Source organism: Bombyx mandarina, chromosome 05, assembly GCF_030267445.1.
Source record: "Bombyx mandarina strain Sakado chromosome 05, ASM3026744v2".
Taxonomy (NCBI): domain Eukaryota; kingdom Metazoa; phylum Arthropoda; class Insecta; order Lepidoptera; family Bombycidae; genus Bombyx; species Bombyx mandarina.
Genome location: NC_143212.1, coordinates 7,116,050 through 7,141,956, shown reverse-complemented (window position 1 = coordinate 7,141,956; position 25,907 = coordinate 7,116,050). Strand labels below are relative to the sequence as shown.

Below are 25,907 nucleotides of genomic sequence, written 5' to 3'. Positions count from 1 at the left end.
ATAAATCCAATAAGGATCATAATTTATTTTAAAAAATATTATAATACACTTTACAATTGACCGAACAGTGTCAGCGCAGTCGGATCGAACATTTCATTGTAAATTTATAAAGCCAATTTTATTCGTCTTTTAAGAGATCGGTCTAGAAAACGACCAAAATTTACTATTTCATTGAAGATTATAATATTCATCCGACCTCGCTGACGGTCCCAATGCATATAAACATCCTACTTATATTTCTCATTGGTAATAATCATTAAAAACTAAATATATTTACATACAGTTATTTATTTACAAATAATATTCAACGATTTGCACATATAAGACACCTTCGTAACACCTTAAAATGCATATTGCTTTTGACATATTTAAATTCTTTTAAAAATATGCTTCCAATTTAAGTGAAATAATTTTATAGTTAGCTCGTCTATTACAAAGTACCCGCGCAAGAGACGTTCAACATGAAATCGATACGAAAACGTCACACAAATAAACAAATCAAGAATAACCGAACTTTCCAATTAAAATAAAACTTAAGACATTCGTGGTCATTATATAAACTATTTTGACATCTCTTTAAATATTAAAACATTTGGTATGTATTGATTCGAAGGCGTATTTTATTCAAACGACAACTGACAATACGGTTCCGTTTATCGTGATTTAATTAAGACGATTCTTAAGTAGTTCTTCGATTGGTAATTTTGTCTTATGATATTTTTGTCGTAAAGGACTAACTATATATTCAGAGAAAAGGAAAACGCAGAACATATTTGTAAAAACGATGTATTAAAAAAAAAAAACATAAAAAGCATACAGTCATAACTTTTACAACGAAATACAATTAAATGCCCTTCTGTCATTGGTATAGGAAACGGTGCAGTGAGAATTTATGTATTTTCAAGATACCGACTTACGAAGACAAACAAAAGGCGGATTGTGGAAACCTAAAAATACCAATCAAAAGTAATTCAACAAAACAAAAAAAATATATTAAGGCCCTTCGTCCACGATTATCAAGTGACGAAACTGACGTAAAGAACGAAACAAAAAAAGAACTTTAATAAATACGTTTCTAACACGTGTTTTCACAAACGATTCTCGCGAGGAATAGCATCATGTTACAAATATTAAAACCAGATAAATTAAATTAGTTTGCTTAATTGCTGACGGTATGGGGTATATAATGAGCATGCATGAGAAAGTACCACCATCTTGTCAGTTTCGGTAAGCAGTCATACTTTCTGGTTTGAATGTTAGGGTTAGCGTCTACATACACGTTTCAAGATCGTTGGTACTATTCAAGTTGTCAATGAACGCGAGTAAGCATTTAGTACCTGGTGGAATCAAGACTGCTCCGTTCGCATACAAAAAATAAAAGAACAAAAACCAGCTTCCAATTGTCGGTCGGTTGCTTTGTGTAACATCGGCACGCCACTGCAATAGGGCTGCGACATTCTTTAAAAAAATCGATAAATTCATTTTATTTTTTTTAATTAATCGAGGACGAGGGTAATGTTCCGCAACAAAAGCAGTTTCATTCTTTTAATAATGTTTGAGCTCCAAACGTTCTAAGCAGACTATTAGTGTACGTCGAGGGCGCGTTAATGGAACGTCCACACGACTTTTTGTCGTCACTAGCTATGATTCGCACCACTGTTGTAAACCGCACTGTTGTTCAAACGCTTGATCGTACCGGAAGCGCTGCTTCCGTTCTTCTCTAATCCGGCCAAGAAGTCTTCTAGTAATTTCGCTAGAGCCTTCCTTTTAAACCTTAAGGATTCGTTAATCACATCACGTAACACTTCCTTTTTAATGTCCACAGTACCTTGCAATTGTTTTAAGTGCTCAAACAGTTTAGTGAAATCTGAAACAAAGATTTGGTCATTAGCTACTTCTAAAATTATTAGAAAACAATCTACTTCGAAAAACTTTCTTCTTTTTAGTTTCAATGAAATTAATAAAGGTACTTCACTAAGAGAAAAATACAGAAATTAAGAAACAAAATATAATGTTATATATCGGTTATATATGTATGCATATCTACAGTGATATATATTGGCTCATATAAGATACTAGAAGTGTCGTAATATATGAGAATAATTTTTAGAGATAAATATTTCACAAAAACTAAAAAAAAACAGTGTGCTTAGTGCGAGTTTTTTAACGTTTTCGATAGCGTAAAAGTTAGCTCATATTTATTTGTATGGAATGGGATCGTTTGTCTACGTTTGCCGCTAGGGGCGCTCTTCCAACTGCATACAAAATTGGTCTAACTTTTACGCTATCGAAAACGTTAAAAAACTCGCACTAAGCATACTTACTGATCGTGTTTTTTAATCCACTGTCTGTTATGTATGTTCTATTCGTTACTCATGATTTTTTATTTATTTTTTATTGCATAGATGTGTGGACGAGCTCACAGCTCATCTCGTGTTAAGTAGTTACCGGAGCCCATAGACATCTGCAACGTAAATGCCGCCACCCACCTTGAGATATGAGTTCTAAGGTCTCACTCAGTATAGTTACAACAGCTGCCGCACCCTTCAAACCGAAACGCATTACTAATTCACGGCAGAAATAGGTAGGGTGGTGGTACCTACCCGTGCGGACTCACAAGAGGTCCTACCACCAGTAAATGTTAAAAATAATGATTAAAATGTAATGTTACCTCTTCCGGGTCGTCTAACGGCGCGGTACACCTGCGCCCTCACGTCGAGGTTGTGTCGACGTATGTCGGCTAACTCCTTCCGCGAAGGTTGAGGCACTGCAGGCGGCTGGGCTGCCAATCTCTCGCTCTACAAACAAACATACAAATTTTCATTGAGTTTATTTTTTTAAGGCATTTTATGACCTAACAACTAAGACCTTTAAGTCATGTTTTACTGTAATTTATATTCTTATTGTTATGAAAAAGGATAATAAGGAGTGAAATGAAATGAAATGAAGATGATTGATTGATTTGAGACATGATATGGGATGAAATATAATTTCAGTAAAATGGTGGTCATTTACTGAGACTTTTTCAGTGGACTTTTTGGAGGATCCAGAGAAATTACGTTCAAGGGCTTTGTTTCATTTTCCCCCATTTTTGCACTTTCACAGATACTAAACAGTTAATAAACCACCGTTCTTACACATTTAAACCTGAAGAAACACTAAATCGTGAACAGTATCAGGGACAATTCCAATTCTAGCTTACAATCGAAAATCAAACTTACAACCTTGGGACCTTATTGTTTAGATGGGTGGACGAGCCCACAGCTCGCCTGATGTTAAGTGGTTACTGGAGCCCATAGACATCTACAACGTAAATGCGCCACCCACCTTGAGACATAAGTTCTAAGGTCTCAGTTTAATTACAACGGCTGCCCCGCCCTTCAAACCGAAACGCATTACTGCTTCAGAGCAGAAATAGGCGGGGTGGTGGTACCTACCCGGGCGGAGTCCCAAGAGGTCCTACCACCAGTAAAAAAACACAGTAAAACTGCTACTGGAGCAATGAATATTAACAAGTCATTTACTTTCCGTTTCCATTTCTTCGCTCGTGAGTTCTGAGCGTCGTTCTGAGCGGCGAGCCCCTGCAGGATCGCGTTGATCTGAAGTTCCTGCGAGTCCAAACGCGTCTCGGTGGGCGGGGACGGCGACCGCGGAGCCTTGCACGGACTACTGTACGCGTCTGCAATAAGAACAATATCATCAATACAACGTTGTGTTTTTCGAAGTGAAACTTCTTTAGACGTGTTGAGAATAAAATCGTTACAGCTAGAGAGATAAGATACAATTTAGGAAAAGCGAGAATAAGAAAATAGACAGAGCGTCTCATGAGCCACTCAGCAGTTTTTTTTTTGCTTAGTTGGTTGGACGAGCTCATGGCCCACCTGATGTTAAGTGGTTACCGGAGCCCATAGACATCTACAATGTAAATGAAGTCACCTTCCTTGAGTTACGAGTTCTAAGATCACAGTATAGTACAACGGCTGCCCCACCCTTCAAACCGAAACGCATTACTGTTTCACGGCAGAAATAGGCGGGGTGGACCTTATCATGCGGACTTACGAGACATTCTACCACCAGTACCGTGGAGAGAGGGATAGGACAAAGCGAGCTAGGTAGCTTCTATACAGCATTCCCTACTACAAAAGAAATTTTGTTTAAGGATGAAAAATGTAGAAAACCACAATGCTACACACCGCAAAAGAAGTTTCACTTCTTTCATGTGCGCCACGTGACACGCGTACAAATTTTTTTATTTACATTATCTACACAAACATTTGTAGTATTAAAAAATTTAAGGTACTTTTATGGGATTAAATACTATTATTTAGTTTATAAATTTTTTTATGTCAGTCGTATCAATATTTTGTGTATTATAAAATTTTTTGAAGTATCTCACAATCCGACACTTTTTCATATAGAAAATTAACCTCAAAACGTTTTTTTTTTTAAATGCAATACATTTAAGAATTTGAAACACTTCATTTTTATAATAATACTAGATGACCCGGCAGACTTCGTAGTGCCTCAATCAATAAATAAAAGACCTAAACTTTCGTATAAAATAAACTTAAAACAAACAAAAGGAATCCGTCCGACGGGGGACACATCAAAAGAAAAAATAAAATTGTTATTTTTATTTAATTTCGAGCATATTTATCTACCTTTTAACCCTTCTCTGGACTTCCACAAATAATTCAAGACCAAAATTAGCCAAATCGGTTGAGTCGTTCTCGAGTTTTAGCGAGACTAAAGAACAGCAATTAATTTTTATATATTATTATATAGATTTGAGGTCCATCTTGTGCCCAGCACACTATGGAGAGAGGGCATTCCCCTTTATTCCAAAGATATCATTATCTCTCCTTTTTATCGTCCATAAAGATTAATAACGAAATTTTGGTATTAGTATTATTGGTATATTGAAGTTTGAAGTGAGATGTAACTGACCGCCGTTGAGGAATGGTTTGACGACGGGCGGCAGGTTGGCGGGCGGCGCGAGGGGGGGCGCGGACGGACACGGCGCCGCGCAAACCGACCCGCCCGAGTCCAAGTTTGGAGGCTCCTGGAATATACAAGACATATAATATTACCAATACTAGTGGTCCGACAGCAAACGTCCCAGAGGACGCAGTCCCACGAGATGGTCGGACCAAATACGATCTTTTCTAAGCATCAACTTCCACAATGCTCTTCATGAAGCTAAGGATCGCAGCAGATGGAGGGAAATCGTACGGGAGAGACCCTCAGTAATGAGGAAAACGACGCGAGGAGGAGTAGGAGTGGTCCCGCAGTAGTCGAAATTCGACTATAATTAATTGAAATTATAAGTTTGAACATTATTAGATTTCTATTGTCAAAGACTTCTATTACCACAGATTTCGCCAAGGCTACACTACAGACAAACAATACTAATCTATTCTCAATTTGTGGTGTGTGTGGTGTGTGTGTGTGTGTGTGTGTGTGTGTGTAATGTTTTTTTTATTAATTTAATGTATTATTAACGCATAATTTAAAAAAAAAATTAAGTTTCTGCACTCTTTCTCTATATTCTCTATAAGTGTGGGAAATTTCAAACTCCTCCGTGCGCGCAATTTTCGTACAAAGGGGTACAAAGTTTTTGCTTCACGTATTAATATATAGATATCGTCGTTGCAAATTTAAAATCTCCTATGCGATATTTTGATGACAAAATGATGTTTTCATATATTATGAAAGTTATTTTGAATACCTATACTCAGCAAAAACTCCCATGTGCATATCTCAATAAATCACTTTATTGCGCGTCAATCTTAAAAAAATCGTAATTTTCGGTTTGCATTTTATTGTAGATCAAAGTACACATGTATCCTATGTGCTAAAAAAATATTTGCATTTTTTTTCCAGGAGGTAGTATTATTAGATTTTCTCGAAAACAACGTTTATACACATGAGTCGTCTATTATCAAAGGCGGCAATCTGTACATTTGGACAAAATTTTTTTATTGATATGTCAATACAGATTTATTTGAATATAATCGTCTCCTTCAAAGAATACGGTTCAAAACCTGCATTAAATAAAGGTTAATAGTTAACCTGTTATTTATCTAAGATGTCGTTCCGAAGAGTTTTGTGACTGCCAATGGAATACAAAGTCAATAATTCGTTTTTCTGATTTACCAATCATTGTCCAAAAGTCAGATTGCCGCCTTTGATAATAGTCGACTCACATAGGAGATTTCTAGATTCGCCGAGCTTGTAGGTGAGCTCACGGGGCTCAAGCCTGACGACGTTGCTAACACGAACCCTAGCAAGAGCCGTGTTTCACAGGATCTACCACAGGATCGGAAACGCGACCCACTGAGAAGATCCGGCGAGAAACTCAGTGGGCTGTGTCTGTGAGTTAATTTACGACGATATACCACTTCAAATCGAATTATTTAGGCTAGAATTGGTCGTTTTTTTTTGAAATAAAATTAATTGGAAAGGTTCCTTTCCTTTGTAATAAACACTAAAGCCTACTCTACTCACCTCGGGTGGTCGCCCCGATGGCAAGTCGGATGGCAAGGGCGTTAGTGGTGATGTCGGGCGCCTAATCGCGAGCGGCGCCGGCTGCGGGGATACGGACAGGGGGACCGCGGGCGGGGACAGCGGCGGGGCTGGGGACGAGGAGGGACGACGCGCCACCACGTGCTGCGGGAGAGGTCCCGCCTTGCGTTTAGGTGGGGTGATCCGCGGGAGGTCGGAACCGCGCTTGCCGCCCGCCCCGCCCCCCGCCCCGCCTCGCACCGTACCCCCCACGGGGTCGATGTCCGCTTCGTCTACCATCATGCGCTGCAAGAGAACAGAAGAGACATTAAGTATTTTTTTACATACATTAAGTAATTAAATTTAATACAGATAATAATATTATCTTCGGTTTTCGCGAGTTGCAACTACAATTAAGACTATTTTTACAGTTTTATCTCGTGCATAGTTCCACAGTACAATTTAATAAACGACAATTCTATTTATCAAACAAATCCAGTACTGATCGATTTCAAATATAAATCAACAAACACAGTGATGCACATTATGATTTGTGACGTCACCATGTTGGCTTAGTGGAAACATGAGCTGAAACTGGAAACAGCTATCGTCGAGATATCTGTATCTAATAAGAGATATAAACGAGAATACATTTTTGGCGGGAATTAATAATCCATCCTTTATTGGTTAAGCGAGTGTTAACATATCATTTTTAAAGCATGAATATAGCTCTGAGATAAATTTACTTAGAAAGTTAATTACGAGATTAGAGACGGGTTAATTAAGACAAAATTAACATCCAAATAACGTACTTCTTTGATTTGTTATATTTAAAATTTACGATTCGCTTTCTATGAAACAAAAAATAGTGAGAAACTTGCTCGACGAAAGTCAGAAGATCTCGATACTTTACGAATGCGTTGAGGGTTGACGAAAATGAAACAAAAGCTTAAGTTAATCTACGATCTAAGACTTATTGATCAACATTTCGATTCGATATTTAATCGTAAATAAAACATTAGATTAGATTTAGATTAGATTATACTTAATCTCAAATAAAATGTAATGAGAAAGAAGCCAATGGAGGTATTGAAAACAATTTCTAACGATTTTTTATCTATAGATAAAAATTTAATAAAAAAAAATTGCTAACAAAAAAAAACAAATAATACAATTGTATAGAAAAAACCTAAAAAGTATGTCTAGCTTCAATTACGTCACTATTTAGTATTCGATAACTGTATTTATTTTTTCGAAATCACGATCAGAATGTATTGTTTAAGATAAAGTCAACTTAGTATATATTAATATATACTTAGTATATAACTTAGTATATCATTACGTACTTAATATATGCTTAGTATATACTTAGTATATAAGATAAGATATTAGTAGCGTATTTAATTTAAATTAAGGTAAAGAATGAAAATTTCCAAGCTCATCATCACTCTCATCACATCTTCAAACGACGCTTGTGGAGATTATTGAGCTGTAGGCAGCGGCTTGGCTCTGCCCCTGGCATTGCTGACGTCCATGAGTGACAGTAACCACTTACCATCAGGTAGGCCGTATGCACGTTTGCATGCTCGGTAAATAATAATAAAATAAAAACTCACTTTGTCAATCTTGAATGGATTCCCGAACATGTGCTGTCGAACTGGCTGAGATTCGATTTCTCGTAGCTGCGGCGTCATCCGCTTCAGATACTCCTGGTAGTTGCCCATCTGCGCGACCGGCATGGAGTGCGCGCTGTCTTCGTCTAATAGACGAGTGTGAGCGAGGGAGGGCTGCAGGAAATTGGCTCGCATTCGGACCACCTGCGGATAAGTTGGTAGTATTTAAAATTGTATAGTTTTAATTTAACACTTGGGTATTGGTTGGGATGTCTTACGGTCAACACGTTACTGTTATTAGAACAGAACACATCAGTAGGTCAGCCTCACATATTAATAATGATTTTTCGTTTATTTATTGCGTAGATGGGTTAACAAGCTTACGGTCCTGTACACCTGGTGTAAAGAGGTTACCTGATCCAATTGACATGATAAGAAAAATGTCACCACGCACCCCCAGATATAAGGTCAAAGCGCCAATTGCATTATCAATCTATCACCAGAAGATAACTTAAACAAAACGTATTTTATGCACAATTGCACAATTTGACGTAATTTTTTCCAATCTCATATTTCCTATCTTTTTAAATGCATTATAAATTTTTCGAACAAAAATAACGAGTCAAACATATCAACCACTTGGCTATGACCCTGGCTTTTCTGACATTCATTCCAACCACTTATCATCAGAGGGGCCGTACGCTCGTCACTGTTCGCTATCGATACATGCAAAAATCATGTGTCGTATGGGTAGCGATATTAAAATTTTCAACTCACTTGATCCAACAGATCTCTCCGTTGTATATCGAATGGATTACGGTATGTGTGGGCTCCGCTTTTATGGCGACCCCGCGAGAGTCCTACCACGAAGCCGCCAAACTCATTGAGTTGATCACGTAAGGCGGAAAATTTATCTTGAAGGCACGGGTGGGTCGTGAGGTCTTTCTTGAGAGGCGACCGTGGCATTACTCGAACACTTTCAGCTCCCTGTAAATTGCAAGCCCGCTGCATTAATAATAACTAGTGGTCCCGCGGTAGTCGAAATTTGACTTTAATTACTTGAAATTATAAGTTTGAACCTTATTATGGTTATATTGTCAAAGACTATTATTTTACTTCTATAATTACAGATTTCGCCAAGACTACATTATAGACAAACAATATTAATCTGTTCTCAATTTTACCACAGACTTTAAACAATAACAAAAATTTGACAATAAACGAAGAGTATATGTGTGTATGTCAAATACATGGTAGTGTGTCATGTTTCTTTTATTGAATTAATGTATTATTGAGGCATAATCTAAAAAAAAAATTAGCATTCTGCACTCCCTCTCTATATTCTCTATAAGTGTGGGAAATTTCATACTCTTCCGTCCGCGCAATTTTCGTAAAAAGGGGTACAAAGTTTTTGCTTCACATATTAATATATAGATAATTAAGTTATGCTACACGCGAAAAGTTGAACGAAGTTGGATGCAAAGCTAATAATAATTCCATTTAATATTTTTTATTAAGCTGCTACGCTAACATTGCAAAGCAGCACCTTCTTTAGGTATGACGTCATCTATGGCTAAATTAGTAGATCACTTAACAATAGATTTAGCCGCATCCAACATACATTGAATGTGTAGCTTGAGACCAAGATCGGAAAAATAAATAAATATTCGATTTTACTAAATTATTAAAAATATATAAATATCGTGTTTTTGTGGTTTGCCTTAATTTAATTAACACTAATCATACCAACACTTACACTTAACCTATTTCTACCATAACAAGTAGATTTACGACAAGTATTACTCAAAATATACAAAACCAAACAAAAAAGATAGTATAAAAACTGATAGACTGTAGATTAATTGGTAAGAAAAAGTCATGAAGTCAAATGTGCAAAAGCAATAAGATGGATACGTGCATTTTCAATGCAAAAGTTCAAAATGGGTCGTTTGACCATTATGGTATGTTTAGTGTTAAAGTAAAGTTTAAATTTAAATGAATTTGTTATTAGATTCCGGATTCTTATAGGCAAGAATTTATGATTTTTGAGGTCATCATTTCTAATAAATTGCTTGATGTCAGTCAGATTAAAGGTTTAGTCTTGATCTTCTCGTAAATAATTCGAAACTCCCGTGTTTGACACATTACTCAGAATAAATTTACACATATTACTTATATTTTATGTCGGTACTATAACATAATTTCTATTTACTGAACCAACCTTGGCACCAAGTGTTTAACAATTAACTTCGAACAATAATTCTTTAATATGTATGTATCAGTTAAATTATTTGTAGTTTTATATATTTGTATTCATCATCATCAGGCCACATTTGTCCACTGCTGGACATAGGCCTCACCCAATTTACGCCACACCGAATATTATGTATACTTATAGAACACAATATAATGTGTACTCACTTTTTGATTGTTACTATTGGCTTTATTAATAACATCAGCGCAGAGCTTTTCAAATTCGATCTTCGCTTGATTCTTCAGTCTTTTCAAATAGTTGAGAACGGAAAAACTCAGAGAATTATCCTGAGTGTCGGGTATGATGCTCTGAAGCAGCTGTGGTGAAGCTCCCATTTTCGTTAAGGCTCTTCGTAGAGGCTGAAAGGTGAATAAATCGCATCAATTACTTTTGAGTTTTACTGGTTCAATAGTGTTAATTCCTATTTTTTTTTAAATCCAGTATAAAGTTAGTCAGCAAATGGATAACATTAACAGTAATGCATTGAACTTACAGCAACATAGTAGGCCGGCATGCGGTCCAAATAATGTTGGAAGGCCATTTTCCACTCCGGCGTGGGTTTGCAGCGATGTACTTTGAACAAATCGTCGAGCAACGGCAATAACATCGGGTAGTTGTAGGGTAGTACGAACAGATTCACACAAGTTAGGTTCGTTGACGCTTTTAAGTAACCAAATGGTTGATTCATTTCTGAGGTTTTACACCCGCTATTTGCCACGAACACCTGTAACATAAATTAAATAAAGGATAGTTAATATGTTACTGCCATCTACAGGAGCAATGAAAAACTAATAACAAGCCATCTAGTGGCCGACGCCCGTAATCAAAATGTGTATAAGAGAAACGACCTAGATCGTATTTTCCCTCTCTCCACAGTCGAGTGGTTCGCGATACGCTCTGTCTATTTTGCTCACTCTCGCTCTTCCTAAATTGTATATTTTCTTTCTAGCGGTAACGAATCTGTCACGAGTTAAAATTTACTCTCAACACGCCTAAAGAAGTTTCACTTTAAAAACTTTTTTTTTATTACTATTCTGTTGAGTAAAAGTAAATTTGATTTAACCATATAGGCATATTCGGTTGATCTTTTACTTAAATACCTTTAATATTTAAAATATGTTTAGGTCATTTGTCGTATTTTTAAAGATATAAGCTTAACATACGTATTTTTAAAGATATAAGCTTAACATAGACAGTCTGGACAGCTTGAATAGGACAATTTAAAGAAATTATCGGTCCATAAAGCTACGTAGCTTTTATACTGGTGTTGATTAGTAACTACAGAAATTAAGTATTCACATATGTAAATATTTTCTTACCTGCCAACAAATTGTTGGTTGCTTTCTGGCGAGTATGAATTGTGTCAACGGACTGGGCTCGAGTTCGTACTTATCAAAGGGAAGATTGTCGATGACCATCGGCTCCTGGCTTGAACATGTGAACTTTACAACTGGATGAGCTGAACGAGGTGGCTGAAAATTATATTTTAAATATTTTATGTTATATTTATTTTTAAATATTTTATTTTTATTTTAGTATTTTTTGTCCTTTTCTCAAATACACTATATGAGAGACTGCAGCAATGTTAGATTAAGTCAAGAGAGTAGAATTACATTCATGAGTGCTAGTACGTTAAGATGCTTAGAAGTTGGATATACTATATTTTTTTTCATTAAGTTCATCAAGATACGATAATATGATTATATTTAATATACCTTTACACTTACTCAATTGTGGCCCTTCCTGGCCCAATAATTATAGAAACAACATCTAATTCTATGGATTATCGAACATCACAGAACAAATTCAAGAGCTATTCTCTAGGTAAACACTTTCGTCATTTATTAACGTAATAGGATATTAACGTAATTAATAATAAAAAAAAAACACAAGATTAGTGACGCGTTCTGAGGAAAAAATTCTAGGTCCAGTAGTAAACCAATAAAGGCTGTTGTAGATGCATCAAATATTACTCACCAGAGTGGGTGCATTAGGATCCGATCGGAACGACTCCGGTATTGGCCAGAAGCCTACAGCGAATCCTTTCTGGGCGACGGTCCGCGGCACGTAGATGAGTCGACGACACGAGTGCCACGCCTGCGGTGCGCCGCCACTCTGATTCTGATTCGCGCTGGTCTGATACGAGCCACCATTCCAACGCTGTAAATGGACAAAGTTTAGTTTTTTTTTATTGCCCTTGTAGGCAGACGAGCATACGGCCCACCTGATGGTGAGTGGTTACCGTCGCCCATGAACTTTAGCATTGCCAGGGGCAGAGCCAAGCCGCTGCCTACCGCTTAATACTCTCCACAAGCCTCATTTAAAGAAGGACATGTCATAGCGCTCAGGAAACACCGTGGAGGGGAGCTCATTCCATAGCCGGATGGTACGTGGCAAAAAATACCTCTGGAAACGCACTGTCGATGAACGCAGCGGTTCCAAGTCATATGGATGAACTCAAACACAACTCGCGTCTCGCGAGCCACTAGACCGTTGAGAGAAGGTAAAAGACAAGCTGGCTAGGTCGTTTGTCTTAAACACAGCATTCTCTATTACAAGAGAAATTTGATTTAAGGATGAAAAATGAAGAAAACCACAACACTACAAACTACAAAAGGATTTTAACTTCTTTCACGTACACCAAGTTACATGCGTACAAGTTTTTTAATTTACATTTATCTACACAATAAATTATAGGTACTATTAAAAAATTTAAAATACTTTTATGGGATTAAAGACAATTATTTAGTTTATAAATTTTTGTTTCTGGTAAAATACTTGTCCGTTTCTTTGATAAATACTATTATGTCAGTCATATCAATGTTTTGTGTATTATCTTCTTATCGCTTTTGTAATTCATGACTGGGGCAGTTATGATTGATTTCATTACAATTGTTTTTGTTCATTATTATTGATTTTTTTCAGTATCATTTTTACATGGTAACATGATAGCAAAATAATTTGCATCACTGTAATTCATTATTATATTAGAACTTTTTGGGCTTTCTATCCATAACTTTACACCAGGTCGAACGTGAGCTCCTATAGTTTATTGAAAAATGTGACGTTAACTTCAAAACGATGCATTTTTTAAATTGTCTGTCTGACTGTTTTATTGCCAGCACAAAAATAAATAACAATAATTCATTTAGACCAAAATTCCATTGTCGTTTGCGAATATGAAAACTTGGCACTCGTTTATTGAACTTATGTTCGTTTTGAGTTTGGAAAATAGGTATTACTAAATAATAGTTTAAAAAAAGTAACAAAAAACGCTTTTATAGAAATCCAACAAAACACTTTTTATAATTAATTTATAAAAATTTAATTATTTTCATTAAAATTTATGTTCTGTTTTTTAGTTGGATTTTCTATATAAAAGCGTATTTTGTTAGTTTTTTTAACTTTTTTTTTCATTTTTTATTTGAATATCAATTTTTTTATTTTTTTGTTTGTTTTAATATTGATTTGTCATCAGTCCTTAATAAGTATACAAAATTTCGAATTAATCCGACGTTTTGAAGGGGGTCAAAATCATGTTCAAAGATTCCGTTACGTAAGATACTAACATGCATACCTACGTCTGAAGCTAATAAAAGCGTATTAAAAATCAAAACAACTCACCCCGTTTCTGTCGGCGTCGGCGTCCACTTCCTTTTCGGTGTCGTGATTGACCTCGTCCTGGTCGTCTCGGCCGGCGGCGCCGTCGATCGGAGGCGGATCCGGTCCGATCTTCTCAAAGTTGATAACGACGCCGCTCTGCACTTTCTGCACTAAGCTGTCGATGCACTGCATCAACATACGGTGCGACGTGATGCAGTATGAACGACCTGAAATTACAAAATAAATATGAACCCCTCTTTTAATGATGCGTAGTTTAAACTTGATCAACCATAGCAATCGCGTGGGAAATTAACATTCCTACCGAAGATATACAACGGCACTTTACTAAATGTATATTTTTATAATTATTATTTATTAATTGAGGAGTGACTTTTATTTATTTATTTATTTATTTATTTATTTATTTATTTATTTATTTATACTTTAGGCACAAAACAAAACTTTTCAAAATGGCTTATTTCTGTATGATCATTTTTTTCAGAAATAAGAAAAATACGAAAACTTTTCATACATGAACATTTTTAGTAACAAACTTTTATGTACATAATCTAGGTAGGTTAATAGATCGTTTCACAGTGTATATATTATTTTTTAATGCTCTAAATTATGAGTTATTATCATATGATTTAAGGAAATAAGCCATTTAGTCGCAAACTCCAAGAAATAAGATGTTTTGTTTTAGCACTCCTAAGAAATAAGCCATTTTGTTACGTTGTTAAGCCTTTTTGATACGTATTAACAAAATTTCCCTACAAAATGTTCTAGAAATGAGCCATTTTGAAAAAAACTCCTATCATAATTAGTAGGGCCAAGAATTAAAGTGAATTAAGCTATTTTGTTGCGGAAAGCATTTTCTATGGCCATTTTCTTCGAGATTTAACTACTTTAGAACCGAACACTTCACGTCATACAATGTGAGTGTACACAAGTCCCGATTGGCATTAAAAAATAAGTAAAATTGGAAACCCGAAATAAGCCGTTTTGAAAAGTCACTCCTCAATTATTTCTTATTTGGATGAACGACTTCGTGGCCTGTCTGGTTTTAAATGGTCACCAGAGCTCATAGACAATTATATAATACAGTTGAGACTTTAACCTCAAGGCCGGTGGCGATATTCTAGTTACGATGTCTATGGACTCGTACACAAACCTACATACATACTTCTTATTCTTTGTTTTCTATTACCCTCTTCTGGGGTGTAGGGCTCGAATCAAATCCTTCCATTTATATCGGTCTTAAGCAGACTGTTCTAGCTCCTCCCACGTCATGCTCAATACACAATACAATAAACATACATACGCCATAAAAAAATCTACAATACATTAAAAGTTACAATAGTTTTACGAAATATACAACAGGATATCAGATAACGATAATAGATAGTACCGGTTGTAATAAGCCTTCTCACTCAAGTTTCATGTCCAACAACAACCATTTGTTGACAAACAATATAAGCGAGCGGCTCAATGATTGGTGTATACGAAAAACAATAGATCAAGATTTGGTGGTCTACGTGAAAACACATAATATAATAAAATGAGATAGAAGGCATCACCGATGAGCCTTTTATTACAATGTAAACAGTCACAGATTACTTTCAAGAGGGTCGTATTATAAAATGTACTAAACTATGGAAGATGAAGTTTACATTTTTTTAAGAAGGAATCCCTCGGGTCTGTGGGCTGTCTTCAAAGGACAACATAAAGCGGCAGTGTAAATAATACTCCTTAAAATTTGTAAACAAACGTACGCATGTCATTATTCGTTATAATTTTCCTCTTCAAAACTTACAAAACAGTGAAGGTTTCTGTTTTGTTCCCTTTGTTTCTATTGTGTATCTCGAGTTTAGAAGCTTAAAGTCGGTTTTACTTTTTGCAAAATTCGAATTTATAAGGATTTCTTTGCAGTTTGTTTACTTTTTTATTTTGTGGTTCCTCCCACAGCGCCGACTACACTCATTAGATCAAACAATTAATCTAATAGGATTAATCGCGCATATAATAACATTAGAACCAGTTATAATACGAAATGTTCGATTTAATAAACTGAAATCAATGTGGTCCAAGATAATTTTTTTAGGGCGTTCAGTTTTATCTCGATTTTAGAATTGCAACGAACGTAGATTTAAAAGAGATCAAACAATTGATCTAATAGGATTAATCGCGTATATAATACATTAGAACCAGTGACAATACGAAATGCTCGACCTGAAATCAATCTGGCCCAAGATAATATTTTAATGGCGTTTAGCTTTATCTCGATATTAGAATTGCAACGAACGTAGGTTAAAAGAATGAGTTGACATATTTTTATATGTTACATTATTTTCGAAACATACATTTCTGGTACTAATTTAAATTCATTGCCTTGTTCACATATTTTAATTGCATACTTACACATTACATTGAAAAACCTACTACATAACACTGAATTATTTATACAAAAACCTTGACTATATGAAAACAAAAACTAGTCGAACAGGTTTTGAAAGGGCTTATGCTATCCCAAGATTTCGAATAATATGTACATCGGTTTAAAAGGCATTTCATTCAAAATTTAACAACACAAATGCATTTCAGAATATTTAAGTCATAGAACAGGAATTGTATTATTAGTTTCGAAGACATCATTAAAATGTAAATTTTAAATGTGTATATTGAAAAAAAAAACAGAGCACTAGAACTACAATATATAATTTGATGCTAATCACTATGCCGTTATAGGAACACGTGAAAATTAATGTTGAGGTCCGCTTTTAAAACTATAAAACACTTCATAGGAAAAGGACCATATCTTAAATATTGAGTAAATAGGCTAAATGAAATATCACGAGTTTAAAATCGATAATAAACAAAATCGATATTGTTGCTCAAATGTTCTGGAAATTGAAGACTAAAACTCAAACTGTCCGTATAAGTAATTTCATGGTTAGATATACAATTTACGTCACCTATTTGGAATATAATTTCATTTTGTGTATGTCTGGCTGTCGAGACGGAGTAAAAAGCGTGATGGAAAGAACGTGGGCGTCTTGTAAATCCGCACGAGTAGGTACCGCTACCTTGCCTATTTCTGCCGTGAAGCAGTAATAGTTTGGTTGGAAGGGTGGGCCAGCCGTTGTAATGTAAGACTGACTTAAAGTACTCATGTCTCAAGGTGTATAGCACCATTTACGTTGTTGAGTTACATGAGCTTCAGTAATAACTTAATACCAGGTGGACCCAAAGCTCTTCCACCCATTTAAGCACTAAAAAAATTATAAAAAGCCCTCTAAAACAGTGCAAAACTTTTTAATGCACTCAATAGAGAAAGATAGACTAACTTTTTAGAGGCACGTTTAATAACATGTGCCTGGAGGTAATATCCTTGATTATTGTTTTATAAAAATAGACGAAAGCAGTTTTAGCTGAAGTCTAAGATTCAAAGTTTGTCAAGTCCGCTCTTGAAGGAATTTGATATCTATCGGTCCATTTAGATCTTCTTTGGAAGTTTTCAATTTATTCATTTGACAATTTCAGAACTTTCGAGTGCTTCTTGTTCGTACAGGGTTCGAAAGTTTTAAACACGTTTTCATTGGCTTGGCCTGTATCTATGCATCGGAATCTTTCAACGTAATTTTCAATAACTTTTATTTGTGCGATTAATTTGAAACATTTTAACTCGTATCAGGGACCAAGTAAAGTACAATTATTGCTTTGACCTATTATTAAAATCAGTGTGCTTAGTGCGAGTTTTTTAACGTTCTCTATAGCGTAAAAGTTAACTCAAATTTGTATGCAGTTCCAACATTTGTCTACGTTTGCCGCTAGGGGCTCTGATCCATTTCCATACAAATTTGAGTTAACTTTTACGCTATCGAGAACGTTAAAACACTCGCACTAAGCACACCGAAGTAGAATCGACAAAATTTTAAAAAATCATGAAGTTACGGTTCGCGCAAATCAAGATAATATTGTATATAAATAGTTATTGGGTATATATTAATAATACGCGAGTATCCAATAGTAAGAACGCAATAATGCAAAAAGTTAGTAACTTGTCGATATCCCAGTAGGTGGGAGGTTGGCACAGCATGTACTCATGTTGTAGGTCAATTTGGCCAAGTTTTACGAGCGACCGCCTGCTTCTTAGCCACAAGCCTCATTGGCCACGATTGGTCTGAGATCAAGAGAGAGAGAGAGCAAATCAGGACAGGAATTATTGAGGCCGCTATCTCTCTACCTATTGTCTGGTCGAAGAAATTTATAATACCTAAGCCTGAATCTTTCGAGCAATATTTTGCATTTATTACACTACTCTTATTTATATAACAAAAATACAATAAAACATGTGAGAAAGTGCCAGCTTTTAAATGAAAAACAATCCAAATCGGTTCACCTATTGGTTTGACGAATTATCAGTACTCACCTCCGGTAACTTCGCACATGGCATCTATTGGTGACGTATCGGAGGGCACGAGGCCGGTGTCCCGTTCTACGGCCGGAGTGCCGGCCAGTCTCAAAACAAGGGAGAACAGACGCTGATCCCACCGAAACGGTTCCCGGGTTAACTCCGAGCCGGGAATAGGGCAATTCATGGGCAAGTTGAACTGGAACAAATGTACATAGGTAAATACTTATATAGACACAAAATAAACAACAGCACAACTAATACTAAACGTAGCAGAAGAAAACTAATGATTTTATTTATTTCTAGATTTGTTTCGTCGTTCATGTTTTTACTGGTGGTAGGACCTCTTGTGAGTCCGCACGGGTAGGTACCACCACCCTACCTATTTCTACCGGGGAGCAGTAATGCGTTTCGGTTTGAAGGGTGGGGCAGCCGTTGTAACTTGAGACCTTAGAACTTATATCTCAAGGTGGGTGGCGCATTTACGTTGTGGATGTCTATGGGCTCCAGTAACCACTTAACACCAGGTGGGCTGTGAGCTGAACCACCCACCTAAGCAATAAATTAAAAAAAACACTGCAACATGTGATTCTAACGACGAGCTCACTGCCAATCTGATGTTAAGTAGTTTTCTCGCACTAAGCACTTAACGTCAGGTACTACATATGCGCATTTACCAATTCTGACTAATAAACGGGGAGTTGTGATTTTTTTACCATAAGCAACAAATTGGAGTGTCATGTAAGATTTTGACATGTACAACAAACAAAAAATTATGTGAGTACACAATAAGTGGAAGTCTTTCAAACGCATTTCCGTACTTCGTTATGCAACGAACGAATGACATTTAGATGAACTCGCTAATGTGACGCACTTTCGAAAACATTCAGTAATGAAATGCCCGAGTCTTACTTTACGTCCACTAAAGGTTTCTCTCGTAAACACGATCAAGTGAGGTTTTATTGTAAAATTAAAACGGTTTTGTCTTTTCGTTAAAATAACTATTTACGCTTTCTGATATGTATGTTAGAGACATTTGTAATTCAATTGAGCATGCAGTTAAATGATATGTCACTACATAGTATAAAACAAAGTCGCTATCCATAGATAGATATAGATCCATAGCATACATAGGGATATAGGGACATATCCCTATATCCCTATGTATGCTTAAATCTTTAAAACTACGCAGCGGATTTTGATGCGATTTTTTTTAATAGATAGAGTGATTGAAGAGGAAGGTTTATTATGTATAATAACATCCATTAAATAGTGGAGAAATACTGTTATTTTTGAGGTTTCTAATGTGATGTCGTAAATTATCCAAAAAAATTCATGTTTCCGAAGCGAAGCGAGAGCCGGTCGCTAGTTTGAGATAAAAAAAATTTTTTTTTACTTTTAATCTATTTTATCGCTCGTAGCTTCGCCATCGCGCACATACATACATAAGATGTGGGCGAGCACGAGTTTCCTCGAATCAGTTCAGTGGTTTGGGCATGAAAACGTAACAAAAAGTTAGTATTATATAACAATTTTAATATTGATAAAAATTTTAAGCACCCTAACAGTTTGAAACAATAAACAAGATTTAACGAATTTTTTTAAATGAAACTTCAATTTTTTAACAATGTAATATATCAATGAAACTACAAAATTAAACAATTTAATGAAGTTACTTCACTGGTCACATTTGTAGATAAAATTGTGCATTACAATATGTACAACGTCTACAGTTAGGTACTTGCTAAGATTGCGCAAAAAACATTAATTGGCTAATGTTTCAGTTTTTCAATGAATTTTATTTCTATTTATTTGCTTGGTGTTATGTTTCATTTATCTGTTAACGAGAAAAGTGTTCGCGTCCTAACTTCAAAACGTCCATTAAAACCATTTCTACTAGTTTCTAGTAGTTCACCAAATAATCGAAATTTATATTTATCACTGACATCCTTTATGACTTAATTTGTCATTTAAAAAAATACGGGTTGACAAACTAAAACTGGTTTGGTTTGCGAGTCGATGTCTATTTATGTATACATAGTTTATCAGCAAATTAAGAGCATAAATTTTGTGCCATGTCGGCTATGGCCACAATCAAGGAAGTTCCGTTTGGAACTTTATTTATAATTCAATAACGAAAGGAATTCGCTTGGCATGTATCGATACGAAAGTGCACTCGCTTTTACACCGAAGCACCGTGCACAATATATGCACAGTTAACCCACACCACCACTCAATAAAACTCTGCAGTGCTGCTGAATAAGCAAGTTTATTGATGTTTAGTTTGCAGTGAGAAATGGAGATCGGGAGTCGGTATATACTTAGATGAAAGGTCAGTTTGCAAATGAAATTCCCTGGAAACAGTAACTTGTCTACGAAAACTAGAGACAAACTAATGTATAAAATGGATGTTTAGTATTAGATTTTTATTTAGTAACATAGCTTTATTCAAGACAATTTAAATTGGGTGTCTTAGTAGTATTTTCTTCGGTTTCCGCGACTAAAAGTAGTTTTAATTAAGTAGGTTTTTTCCTTCTACGTAGGATTAATTATTATCCACATTATTAATATTCCACAATCATGTTCAACAGTTGCATACGTTCCAAAAGTTGCGTTCTTCGAGATCCTAATCAGCTCTAAATATTATTTAAGCAATTTGAGCTCATCGGTTCTTTAATTTATTATTCTAGGTTTTTTTTTTTTATGATTGACATTTGCGTAATACGTTAGTTCTGATAAGGTATCATCAACGTGAAATAGATCGAGCGTGAGTCGCTTCAAGCGTACGCACAACTGTATGGATAGAAACAGGGAAATGTGACCGCCTTTTAAATTGTAAACAAACCTTGTTTTCGACCAAGACTAAACTTTAAAATTCGTTACACCACAAACCAAAATATTAGATAAGATAATATCAAAAATGTTAACTGATACCGCCGAATGCCCGACGCCACCACTTAACTTAATTTAACTTGGTTATCACTTGACCACATTGCACTGAATAGTGAGCAAGTGTATACAAGGTTTTTTTTAATTTAGCGTAATTAATAATCGTGTTAATGCATTTTACGAGTCCCCACGAGTATGTAATATATTTTTTGTTGAATTCTGCCACTGAGTCGTCGCATGGACTTTCCTTCTTTTTGTTCTACCTATTCACTGGTAGCCTAAGGGACTATACTAGCTTCTCGCAGAGGGGTAGATGAGCTCACGGGCTCAACCTGAGAGGATTTCCTAACACTAGCCCTAGCAAGAGCAGTGCTTCGCATAATTTATCGCCGGATCGGAATCCTGACCCACTGAGAAGATCCGGCGAACTCAAACTCAATAGGCTGTGTTTACGGAAGACTACCAGCGATATACATACAAAAGTGGTAAAAAATTGCCTTTTATTGAACATCTCTATGAGTATATTTAGTAAATATAACTCAATTCATAGGGCACTGCGGTGAAAACTAAATCACAAACCAAAACACAGCTGTTTACAGAAATCGAATAGTTTTAGGTCCTACGAGAATGGTTGCTTACTAATGAAACGGTTGGATAGAACTGTTTTCACTTAATTATATTAACGTTGACCGCGAACGCAAATGCATGGGGTTTATATAATTTGAAACGAGTTATGTCTTCTACGTTTTTATTTATTTGAAAAACTGTTTGTTTTTCTATTCATACCTGATATTAAGTGGTTAATGGGCCCGTAAGCTGCCCTAAGTACACCTACATTTCGATCTTAATAATGCTTAACTTGAAATTGTTAGAAAACAATCTCAACCATTCGCATGGTATCCTCATTAATCTTGCCACGTTACTATTTATATCAAATCCTATTCACAAGTCCGTAACGGCGGATGATGCTAAATATGAATCATACTTTTAAAACGTCCACGCAACTTACTCCTTCATTAAGCACTAATTACCTGATGTGTTACAATCCTTTTTACACTAGAACGCCATATTATTACTAATATATTTGTTTTTCATGTATGTACCTACTTTTTTTTTTATTTATTGCTTAGATGGTTGGATGAGCTCACAGCCCACCTGATGTTAAGTGGTTACTGGAGCCCATGGACATCTACAACGTAAATGCACTACCCACCTGAGATATAAGTTCTAAGATCTCAGTATAGTTACAACGGCTGCCCCAGCCTTCAAACCGAAACGCCTTACATTGAGCCTTATGATCAGAGTTCCGTAAAGTTGCTGTGTATTTTACTCGAAACTATTAGCAGTACAATATAGGGTACGATATTTGGGTAGTTGTGCTCTATGAAGCGCTACACAAGTGTACCGAAATTTAGAATAAAACAAAAAATACGTCGGGTGAGTAAGTTGTGCCTTTGGTTTAAAAACTCAAATTAGACAATAATTGGTGGATAATTGCGGGGGATAAATGCAGGACTAATTCCAAGCTCTGTATTTAAGATACTAAGAACTACTACTAACACTACTGACGGTTGATAAGGAAGGTAGTAGTAAAAGTAATGTCCCTGGTCAAATACATGAGTATCTTCAATTATCCAGATAGGCTGCCTGACCCTCTGACCTTTTGCGTTGTTTGTGTTAGTCACTTCTCACTTTTAACGATAGAGTGAAAATTTCTCTCAAACTCAAAGTACTCTGTTTAATAAATAGAACTATTCCACATATTTGGTTTTTAGTTTTCGGAAACAACAGAATCTACCTAATCCATTACGCACTTGCCCAAATACTTACGCTGCCGGACGAGATAACTCATTAAGCGTAAATACGGCCGATGACATTAAATCCCAAATGATCTAATAGAGTACCGTGTGCTTAGTGCGAGTTTTTTAACGTTCTCGATAGCGTAAAAGTTAACTCAAATTTGTATGGAGTTACAACGATTGCCTACGTTTGCCTCTAGGGGCGCTGTTCCAACTGAATACAAATTTAAGTTAACTTTTACGCTCGAACACTTGTGAACACAGTTCACGTTATTTACCTACAAAGAAAAACTAAAAATTCTTTAACTAGATTGATAAGCAAACGAGTTCGGCTCATGAGGTGTTAACGCTTATCGTAGTCCCTATATAACACGACGTGAATATGACCGCCCACTTCTAAATATAAGGTTGAAATCACAACTACGTCGCAATATTAGTTATCCTGTCCTAGACACCGGAACTTGCTAGGTGGTACGTGCCCAATCTCAAACCTGCGACCTCTCGCATGCGAAGATCGTATAAAACTTGCAACATGCGCAATTAATTAAAATGCACATTCTGGGTGGTAGTTTCAAGATAGAATTACCAGTTGAAATACTTTTAAGTGGAACACTACATACCATCCAAATACAGGCATGCCCATTAACATTAAAGAGATTGTAAACTTAGTAATAATCATCAAAAATTCTACCATTTTCCTTTGGTTTATTAAAGTTTTAATATACGAGATATTATAGCACTTGCACACATACCCCAATGATTCCCTGTCAAAGGATCGGCTAAAACAGAACTACAAAAGTAGTTTATATTCTATTTCAATCAAGCTGAATTTTCTCTTACTTGTTTTCTTGAATCCAAAATGGAATACAATTTTTTCTGTAACTATTTTCTTTTTGTTTTTACATAATCCTATCCCAAACAAAACATTTGTGCTGATTTACAGGTATTGAGAAACCCGTTTACTACTATGATGCTTATTTAATTATGTTAATAATAAATTCATTATTTTGTTGATAAAATTATTCTCTTTTATCATTCCAATCTCATTAATGACCCTTCCTGAATGTCAATTAAAAAGATTTATAATAATTGACATTGTAAAACTCGAGTCTCATATGTTCAATATTTTCAGTGTTGATTATTCCAGTATCTAACAATAATTCCCTATTGATTAAATTTTTATCACAAAGATTAAACAACTTCTCTTTTTTAAATGCATCCCCTTTTCCAAGATAAATTTAAAAAACAAATGTAATAATTGCAGACACTATAAGACTAAAGTCTTAAGTGTGTTTTTATGACTATTTTGAGACCACACAGGTAGGTACAACCACCCACCTATTTCTGTCGTGAAGCAGTAATGCATTTCAGGTTAAAGGGTGGGGCAGCTGTTGTAACTATACTGAGACCTCAGAACTTATATCTCAAGGTGGGTGGCGCATTTACGCTGTAGATGTCTATGGGCTCCAGTAACCACTTAATACCAGGTGGGCCGTGAGCTCATCCGCCAATGTAATAAAAAAATTCGTTATAATTTATGAGATAATTATTTCAATATATAATGTCTGATCTGTGATAACTGACTCTAACATCATTTACATCATTAATGTAAACATTAAGTTACCTCTTCCTGAATGCCAGCATTGCTTGACAATTTGCCACCATCTGTGATTACTACTATAACTGATGGCTCAAGGTAGAAAGGGCATCTGCCTTGGCCATATGTGTCAATGCCAGTCTGCATACGGTTAATATTCAAAACATCAAATGCATGTTTCAAGGCAGCACCCATAGTTGTAAGACCCAAACATTGTAGATTTTTTAATTCATTTATAAATGTAGCCAGATTCTCTTTCCAACCAGCCTGCAACAAAAATTAATGACAAATTTTGAATTATAATCTTTAATTCATAGAATGATCACTTAATGTGATTAATTGCTAGTTTCAGATTGTAAAATTTCATTCTGGTTATTCCAGTGATAAGATTTCAAATTTCCCCACCAAAACGCCATTTCGTTGAGCAGCACGATTTCGACCAATAGAATCGTGCGACTAGAGCGCCGTTCCGTAGCGAGCCAGCGCTAACGCGAAGGCAGCAACGGCGGCGGTTCGTCCTGTTTACGTCGTGTTGTCTATTTCAATATCTTTTATTATTTCAAAGTATGTAATGTTCCAATGTTCTAAATTTCAGAGTATTGTGCTATGCAAGGATGGCACAAATTACTTAAGACAGCCCACAGATGTAGCACTAGTAGAAAATGTTTAACGTGTATATTCTCACATACTAACCTTGATGTTCGCGGGTGGCTCTTCGAAAGTTAAAAGCATATACCTGTCGCCTCTGCTTTCGGGGGAACGTTGACGCACCTACAAAACAAAATTGATCAGTCCAGTACACCAACACGCGATAAACAAATCGATCACAAAAACGAGGCGGCTGACGAGTCGATGACACTGCACGTACCTTTACGAACGTTTCCACGGCGCCCTTGGCTACATCGAGTAATGTTGGGCGTCCGCCCAAATAAGCTCTTTGATTCATAGAAGCAGATGTATCTATTAAAAATACAATTATAGTCATCGTGGAAATTGCCTAAATGTCCTTCAAAATACATTAAAATATGCGCACGCTATTATAATAAGAACAAATATGGCCGCTACATCGTACGCAGGCTCGCTGAGAGGCGACCGTCCGACAGCCGCTTCGACGAGCAGCTGAACAAGCTACGCCACGAAGACTCCAAAAGTACCACGTGACCTAATCATACGTTCGGGTAACGTCGGTGTTCAATAGAAAGATTGGTTCGGCAAATCTCGCCTTTTCGTATTAATG

General features: G+C 35.9%; 1 protein-coding gene across 1 annotated transcript; it reads right to left on the bottom strand.

The window, feature by feature from the left end:
• Position 1: 1 nt before the first annotated feature.
• On the bottom strand, positions 2-25,864 carry IntS6 (integrator complex subunit 6). Its single transcript, XM_089727607.1, has 16 exons — positions 25,539-25,864; positions 25,364-25,441; positions 24,698-24,937; positions 18,404-18,584; positions 13,996-14,201; positions 12,349-12,531; positions 11,691-11,843; positions 10,865-11,095; positions 10,539-10,730; positions 8,895-9,104; positions 8,121-8,321; positions 6,508-6,810; positions 4,948-5,062; positions 3,525-3,679; positions 2,672-2,798; positions 2-1,867 (listed from the first exon to the last, which is right to left on the bottom strand). Exons 1-16 carry the CDS (start codon positions 25,653-25,655, stop codon positions 1,638-1,640), a joined length of 2,922 nt encoding a protein of 973 aa, XP_089583733.1. The 5' UTR covers positions 25,656-25,864; the 3' UTR covers positions 2-1,637.
• Between the last annotated feature and the right edge of the window lie 43 nt (positions 25,865-25,907).